The 9,232-nt window shown below is 38.4% G+C and overlaps 1 protein-coding gene across 1 annotated transcript; it reads right to left on the bottom strand.

Annotated features, from left to right (window-relative positions):
• Nucleotides 1-1,571: 1,571 nt before the first annotated feature.
• On the bottom strand, nt 1,572-2,416 carry LOC117555623 (claudin-4). The gene has a single exon (XM_034230548.1). The coding sequence runs from the start codon at nt 2,273-2,275 to the stop codon at nt 1,616-1,618; it is 660 nt and encodes a 219-aa protein (XP_034086439.1). The 5' UTR covers nt 2,276-2,416; the 3' UTR covers nt 1,572-1,615.
• Nucleotides 2,417-9,232: the final 6,816 nt, after the last annotated feature.

The following is a 9,232-nucleotide window of genomic DNA, read 5'->3' as shown; positions in this document are numbered from 1 at the left end:
TATAGTGTGAAATTAAAGCAAGGATTCTTTTACAAAAAATAAGAATCTTTAAGAATGTGACTCTTAAAAATAATGCACTTTTGTTAATGATTTTAACTTTTTTCTCCTACCAATATACTTCACAATATACCTTTAGGTATTAAAAATGTACAACTGGTAGAATAGGAAGTATTTTGTAAGCAAAGGTGGGAGAAGTACTCAGACCTTGTACTTGAGTAGAAGTACCAGAGTGTAGGAATACTCTGTTAGAAGTCAAAGTCCTGCAATCGAAAAGTTACTCAAGTAAAAGTACATAATAATTAGTATCAAAACATACTTAAAGTACCAAAAGTAAAAGTCATTGTGCAGATTGGTCCATTTCAGAATAATATATATGATATGTTTTATAATGATTGATCATGAAAGTGTTCTCAAAGCTGGTAAAGGTGCAGCTAGTTTGAATGGCTTTGTATACTGCAGGGTAGCTTGTGGATTTACTCCAGGTGGAACTAAAGTCTGATTTAACACTTGATTAGATTTCACATCATTCATCCACATCTGTAAAGTAACTAAAGGGATTAAATACATGTAGGTGAGGAAAAGTACATGATTTCCCTTTGAACTGTAGTGGAGTAGAAGTACACAGTAGCATGGAAATAATTAAGTAAAGTACAAGTATCTCAGAAGTGTACTTAGGTACAGTACTTGAGTAAATCTACTTTACCTACTTTACACCAATGTTTGTAGGGAATTGATTCTGACTCTAAATGGTTTGTGACACCTCAGATGTGACAGTGGGCCTGCTGAGGTGTTTCCATCTTTCTCCAAATTCAACTGTTGCATTATTATTCCTACAGAACATGCTTTCGGTTTGTCTTCTTTTTTGTTTCAGGTGACTCTTTGAAAATGTAGAAACACTTTCATTACAGTGAGTCCCACCCGTGGTAAACAGTTGGAACCCCTCGGATCAATGGGGTCTTTGTGGCTCAGACTCGGTTACAGTGGAGGTTACCTCCCCTTGCAGAGGGAGACTTTTATCTCTGACTCAGTTTCACCTGCGAATGGAGAACAGGCTACAATGGAAGGGTAGCATAAGGTGCTCCTATGAAACAAGCCACCCATTGTGTCTGTCCATCTACATTGAAATAAAATACCTCTTATTGGTCAGACTCGGCTGAACTCAGCTGGCACCTGCCCCTGTCTTCGTATAGTAAGAAGTTGTGCATAGTTGCTATGTTACACTTCATTTGAGCATTGAATTCTGACTTGGCATGAAAGCACAGGGTTATAAATGGAATCTCCACTGCGAAGAAGGCTTTAGTAAATTCTTGTAAATTCTTCTTTTATAAAAAAAACTTGCTTTAATTAGTTGTAATTTAGATAAACATGTACATTTAAAATCAGACATCATCATAATCTTAGAAAAAGAACCACTAAAATGTATAAATATTTGAAATAAAATATTAAAAGCAATTTAAGATGCCCACCTCTACAGAAAAAAAAAAAATCAAAAACACATATAAAACATGTTTTATAGCATCAGTGGTTCGTACTTAATGCCAAAGCCCATGATAGCATTAACATCCGTCTGCTGTAACACGAGTCATCTTATGTTCATCTGCGACATGTCACACGTTCATACATAGTCTCTTCTGGGGTATCCATTGACGGACATAGTCTTGACAGCTGAGTAGTCCACCCGATGGGGCATGGAGCCACCAACAGTCGCTGCTGGAGCTGGGCAGGAGCAGCAGAGCAGGGCTCCCCCCAGGATGAGGAGGCAGGAGGAAGCCCAGCCAAAGTACAGAGCATTACCAAACTCCCTCTTCCCCGTCTCCTCCAGCATGGGGTCGTAGAAGCCCAGTACGATGGCGTTGGCTGTCCAGGACACGGCCACCAGCAGCAACAGCCCCGCCACCACGAAGGTCACTCCAGCAGCTACCATGAGCCGCGGTTTGCTGCTCACGTCCCGGCTGCAGTTGGTGCACTTGGCCCCAGCCACCGACAGGCCGATGCCCACTATAGACAGCACCATGGAGACAATGACCAAGGCACGAGCTGCCTGCAGGTCCACCGGTAGCCCCAGCATGGATTCGTGCACCCTGCAGTGCATCTGTCCCGTGCTCTGCACTGAACAGTTCATCCACAAGCCCTCCCAGATCACCTGAGAGATGACAATGTTCTGCCCGATGAAGGCAGCGACCCGCCACATGGGCAGGCCGCAGGTCACCATCACCCCCAGCCAGCCGGCCACGGCCAGGATCATCCCGAGGATCTCCAGGCCTGCAGAGTACATGGTTGGAGCTGGGGATGAAGAAGAAGCGGAAAAATACTCTCTTCCAGGGCTCGGTGGGATAGAAGGCCCTCTGTGTCCGCTGGCTCAACCCTCCTGAGGTGAAGGCGATATCGGATCCCGTTGGCTCAAGGTCCTGCATAAGACTTTTAGTGAGAGAGAAAGGGAGAGGGAGAAACAGATTCTACCTTCTTTATACAGCTTAGACGAGTGAAGGTGGAGTCAGCTTAAGGTGGCATCGTGTTTACCTTCGAACTGGGCTTCCAAATGCGAAAACGTGATTATCTTTCAGTGTGATTTGGGGTCACGTGGAAAACCATCAGGATTCTTTCTGAATACCCATTGTCTTTACAAGTGTATGCAGTCTCAGAAATCAATAATATATTTATTATATATAGAATCTACAGACGAGTGTTGTACATTTACAGAACAAATATTTCCAAAACCATTTATACAGTTCTGATAATGTTATATATAAAGATGCTTATACCAGTGTTCCTTTTACATTTCTTGAATATAAGCGTATGTATCGGAGTATGTGACGTGCGACAACCTTGAAGGAAATGGCTGAATCACAATCTGAATGAGATCTTTGTGCCAGAAGAAAGAGTAACAATGACGGGCCTTGTCTTTTTTACTGGTCAGCCACATAATCCCTCCAGAGGGAAAAAAGGGACTAGATTTAAACGTACAGGCCACATAGTCATTGGACAGGTGTGCGTTTCTTCAAATGGAGTATATATGGTTAAATATTTATGAATACAAACCAAATGCACTTCCAATATCAGGCTGGTAGTGTATAACCTGATAGAGCAGCAGGTAATATACTTTTGAATCTTTATGGGCTTTACCATTGCAGACGTTAAACCATAAATAATATCCCAGGACCTGGTGGAAGGTCATCACTCTAACTAATCCTTGTAGTTTGTATCACCTTTTGTATAGCATCCTTTAAGGGGATTATCAATTGACAGAGAGCATATTCAGTTTTTAGGGTTAGGTTTAAGGGTTAGGGTTAAAGTAAGACACCACAATTAATCAAATAGTGCATATTCCCTTGATCTAACATTTCATTTATTTTTGATAACTTATAACTGTTCTTAACAAAAGAGGCAACAAATCTTAACAAAAAAGGTCCAGAAATGTCCAGTTCATGGAATAAAAGAAAGAGCATTACACCCTTCCCACCAACAAATCTATACATGAAAACTCTGACATACGCCAACGTTTTCTCATTTGCACTTTTTGTAAGGTAAGAACAGAATGTACGTAAACTCCAGAGCATATTTGCACATTTGAGTACAGATTTTTTTTTAATTTCAATTGTAATCAATGTTGACCCTTTTAAATCAAAATAACTCTACAGTAACACATCACCACTGACCAAGTAATAGCATACCATGCATCTAAATATTAAGCTCTTTTGGGGTTCACTTACTCTGTGTACCTCCACTTAAGAACTCTTTAGGTTGTTTTTGGCCATCCTTGACTTAATTATCTCTTTTCAGTTTCTGTGTACTCACAGCCGTGCAGTCTCGTCCATTTTATGGTGACTGGCAGTGTGTTTACCTGCTATTCAAGATTGACAGGCACATGCTTTCAATTTACGAGGACAATTAATCAATAAGTGAACACAAGAACGAAAAACTCTTAAAGAACAATTCAACGTAGACTTTTCTGAGGACCCTTCTCAAGATATGGATGAATGACGCCCATTGTCTTTTTATTTATCTAAAAATGGTATCATAGCTGTTCTGCCTTTATGTGAGTGTGCATGTTGTCATGTTGAACACTTAATGAATCAAAGACTACCCCAACAGGTGGGCCTATTCTCTCGGACATCTCGAATATCATGTTGTTTGATGGACAACAGGGCTGTTGAGGTCAGCTGATAGATGAGCTCTGTCATTACAGGCTTTCCTGTAATTACCAGAGGTCAGCGGGGGTCAGCGGTTAGGATGAGTGTCTCTGTTATCTTGTGGTTAACCCCCTCCACAGACACACATGTACACACAAACTCACCCTCACATTCTCACACACAGACAGATAGATTAGATTGAACTTTACTGTCATTGGACAGAGTACCGGGTCAACAACATGTAGGTAGCATCTAACCAGTGCAAAAGAAACCATCAAATACAGTGTAATGTATAGGTATAAGTGTACGTAATGAAAGTATATACATATGACAAATATAAAAAACATATTTAACGTCTGAACATTATATTTTAGTATAAACACTATGAAGAGTAGTATATATATTGAATCCAAGACATGTTTTACTATAAAATGATGCAGCAGTGCACTCTGGGATAGACATAGACTTAATGTATTCATTAGAACAGACTGTGATTGTTTATGTGAAATATACTGTAAGTGTATGTTTTTACAGGCAGGGGGAGCCACTCTTTCTCCTTGTTCAGTTCACTTTGTTACCAATCTGTACAGAACAAGGGTTAACTCCTTAACCCCCCCCACCCAAAAAACAGGTTGGTGGAGTCTGTAACATTTTTCAAACCTCTTGTTTTAAATTCTTTATCTGAGAGCTCTTCCTGATTTGACATTACCTATTATTTGTATATTTTTGTTTCTGCCTGGTTTTTAATTCTTGAATGAGTTTTTGATTAGTTTGTTCTTAAGATTCTGTAATGTCCTTATGATGTATTGATTTCATGTGACTTGCATGAAGCTTTTAACTGTATTTTGAGTTTTGAAAGTCTGTCTAAAAATCTCTATAATGATTATCAAATCAGAAAAGATCAATAATAATCAGGGTTGTTTTCTCCTTTTGGTTTTGATTTTCAATATTAGGGAGTTCATCAAGGAGCAGATCATTTATGTTTTTTTTAAACCTTAAGCATAAGAACACAGTTCAACTATGTGGATTACCAGATGAAACCAGACAAAACCAGTCACAGCATGAATTACAAAACAGACGTGATTAGTGGATTGGTGGTGGATCAAAAGTGCTGTTTTACAAAATGCATCTAAATACATTATGCAAATACACTATAAGTGGTTAAATCATGGGTCAAATCTAAAATAATCAGCACAATACCAATACAACTGATACAAAAAGCTGCTCCATTCTGGCAGGATTATTGCAGTCACGCCTCATCATGTTAAACCCTGTAATACAAAACAACATGCGTGCATTGCAGGCTGATAACATTCACACTAACTTTTTTGTTGGGATCCTGATATCTTACTCAATATAACACAACCACTCTGATGTACTTGGTTTCGTCTTGTCCTGACTATTGCAATCATCTTTGCACTTGTTTTTTTCATTAAGATTCTCTCGACTATTGCAAAACAAAGACTTTTACCCAACACACAGAATATTACGGCTGTATCACATCGTTGATATTAACTGTAATATTTGACATTTTAATCTTTCTATTAGGCTTCAGGTTTCTCGATTTGCTTGTTAAGGTCCTATTTTTCATGTAAGACCTAAGTTAAGTTTAAAATGTATTTTATTGTTTTCATCTTTTTTGTTCTCTAATGTGTGAAATGTTTGTGACTTTGATTCAGATGCAGTACACATAAACACAAGGGAAAACAAATACTGATTGTGTCTTGTAGGCAACAGAACAATGTGACCTTAGAAAAGAAGAAACAAAGATATTTAGAATCAAAGATTATTTCATTGGAAACCTGCCTTTCATTCAGCATGTTCAGGCCATAGCCAAGATACACCAACAATGCGTGAGCACATACTAAGAGTTTAAAACATCAGAAATAAAGTGTGAACTGACAGAACACGCTCCGTTTTAGTTTAATACACACAGTTAAGCTCACACACCATTTTATGAACATATACAACAAATGAAGATCATAAAGCAGATTCAGGCAGTATTCACATTCACACTTAAAGTATTCTCCTACAGAAAAGTACAGCTCTAAGAGAAGAGATAACATCTGATCCTTTACAACAAACACTATATGCTCTTTTTAAGTTTTTTACTAACTCTGTAGTCCTGATAGTAACCCTCATTTTTTTTAAATGTAACAGTAATCTGATTCCTTTTCAAATATAAATGTAAGAGAATACATTCACCTTTCTTTTTAACCCTGATTGCATAATCGCGTTACATGTAACCCGTTACCTCCCGATCCTGCTTGTGTGTCTTTTTTTTATGTGTAATTGCTAACGATGTGAATCAGTGTTATTTCTGTTATTGAAATATAGTTGAAAAGTACAAATGGGGACGCCATTCAAATAATGAAATGCAGTAGCAGACGAGGATCTGAATAAACATATAAATCAGATCTAATGCACATACATGTGGCTTGGTGGATGCACAACATTAATCTCTTAGTGACAGGCTATGTTGTGCCCTTTTTATCCAGACCAGACATGGCCATCATTTAGGGAGTTCACTAATTTGTTTTCGACAGGTGCAGCCGCTCGATAAGAAATAACCTGGAAATAAACATGTATCCACTCGCAGAGCACCTTGCGGAACATTCACCTGTCATGGGAACGGGAGCGAGTCGGACCGGTTTCCATCAGCCGGTGTCAACTGTGGGTTGTTGTTCCTCTGGGTTGTGAGCAATTCTGTATTCAATCCACAACTTTTTATTTCTTTTACATTTTGTTTGCCATTGTTCGTTTTTACCACTGATGTGTTTGTGCACTCTTCAAAAGAGCACAGTTCCCTTTCAAAGCCCTGTTGTGACGGATGATGAAAACCACATGTATTAGGAACATACTGAATCATTTCAAAATAAGGAAGCAAAAGTTGTTTCTGTTTTTTTTCAAATCCAACAATGCTTTAATCCCTTCCAGTGAACTACTAAAATTAACCTCACACACACGCAACTGCAAATTAACCTCACACACACACTATTGAAATCCTCTCACATTCACTAGTACTGAACACCTCACACACACACTGCTGAAAATTAACCTCACACACACACGCAACTGAAAACATTTTACTGAAAGGTTCTCAGTAGGGAATGTGCATGTGTTTCACCTATGTGTGTGAGGGGGATTCTTGCTGTAACGGAAGTCATTGTAATGAAACGGAAGTAACAAAGAACAATGCTGCAGTGATACAGTAGGTGGTGATAATTCTCGTCTACTCTGTTTGGAAGTCGCCATTAAAGAAGAACAATGAAACCGAAGGTCCAATTCAGCATGGATTTATAGATAAACAGCACCGCAGCCGTAGGCTGGAGCCTGAACCGAGCAGTCTACAAACTGAGACGGTCTGGTGTTCTAGTTTACATCACCTGGCGCAGCTCGTGAGGTGGCCTAGCAACCCGCTAGCAACATGCACAGCTGCAATAAGCTAACTAAGCCGAAATTGAGCCAGAACCTTTCCTTTTTTGTTTTACCATTTATTGAAGTGATTGATATTTATGGCTGAGAGGACAATGGCCAGTTACATACGGTTGATTAAGCTGTGTACTTCTAGCCAACAGTTGGAACAGTAAGTAAATATAGGAGCAACCGATGTACTCCAGCCTGATCCAAATAAGGCTAACCTACGTCTGTTGCTCCCGGTCTGCATGTTTTATGTTGCTTAAGGTAAGTGAACATGAAACTATTCAGCAAAACTTTCAATAATAATCTATGGTATTAAGTTGTTTGGATAATACTTGCATACAAATCTATAAATGCCTTCAGGTTTCTAAAATATATAATATGTGGTAAATTCAACAGTGGACCCAGCAAAGATTCACATTTTTGCATGATTTTAGTTATTGATTTGTTGCTGTTACTTAATTATACTTTTAATAAAGTCAAGGCAAGCTTAGTTACATGTGATGGTAGCTAGTTAGTGCTCTTACCTGTGTGCCTCCTCCACAACCAGACAGTATTAAAACTCTTAACTACCAGTTTTATCTACTTTACTTTAAACAATTACAAATACAAAATCAACTACATTTATTGATATACCAATCGTTATTTTTGGGGCCTCTTCTTTTAAATTGAACTTTCAGACGTGAGATATTAAAATATAGTAATAGTATTGTTTATTTAAAAAAAACTGAGCCACTCCTTAGTTAACTTTATATTTATTTTTGTCTAAAGCATTTATTACACACGTTTTCCCCTCTCATATTCACAGTGTGGATCAATTGAGACAGCGTGGAGTCCAGAGAGCTGCAGAGACTTTGGTAGAAACCTCAGTGTGACGGATGTCCTGTCTGTGGGTTTGGCTGGAGAGGACTGAGGTGGAGAGGTCTTTCTCTGGGAGGAGGACCAGGCCTGATGGAGGAGGACCAGGCCTGATGGAGGAGGACCAGGCCTGATGAAGAAACCACCTAACTGCATCTGTGAGCCCATACTGGGCACAGCTGTCACAAACAAATGATGGTCCTGACTACACACTATTCAGTGTGCAGATCTTTGTATTCACAATACAAGTGTAGTTTCTTAGTGAATGTCCTGTATTGGTCTTTAATCTGAAATAAGCTTCTCATTTTCTTCTTGCCCCTCTGAGAAAACGGTGAGGCAGTTGTGTCCTGACAAGAAATGACAAGAAATATATGACATTATTGCAGAGCAAGTGTGTTATTTATGAAAGAGGTGTGTTTGTTTATTAAGCGGCTGTAGAAATGTTTAATGGAATGTATATCAGTGTATTATAGTTGTTACTTTATCTATTTAAACCAGAACGTTTCTCAATTATTTGTCCAGTATGAAAGGAGTCTTTGTACCTTTGAGTCCATGCTGAAGTTCACTGATGTTAGGAATAGGTCTGTCTCTCGTGGTCAGCATCCTCTGGTCTGTCTGCATCACCTGGAAACTTTAAACAAACAGATATATATATATATATAGATATATATAGATATATATATTATATATATATATATATATATATATATATATATATATATATATATATTATATATATCTATATATATGTAAAGTAACAATGTGTTGGTCACAGACTTTTTTACATGCAAATGTCATGTGATAATCTTTTTGTTATCCTTAAA

Source organism: Gymnodraco acuticeps, unplaced genomic scaffold (genome assembly GCF_902827175.1).
Source record: "Gymnodraco acuticeps unplaced genomic scaffold, fGymAcu1.1, whole genome shotgun sequence".
NCBI classification, from domain to species: Eukaryota; Metazoa; Chordata; class Actinopteri; order Perciformes; family Bathydraconidae; genus Gymnodraco; species Gymnodraco acuticeps.
This window is presented reverse-complemented; position numbering and strand designations above follow the sequence as displayed.

What these genes read in the sequence shown, in the direction of transcription:
- LOC117555623 (XM_034230548.1), bottom strand. Translation starts at nt 2,275, where the DNA reads ATGTACTCTGCAGGCCTGGAGATCCTCGGGATGATCCTGGCCGTGGCC.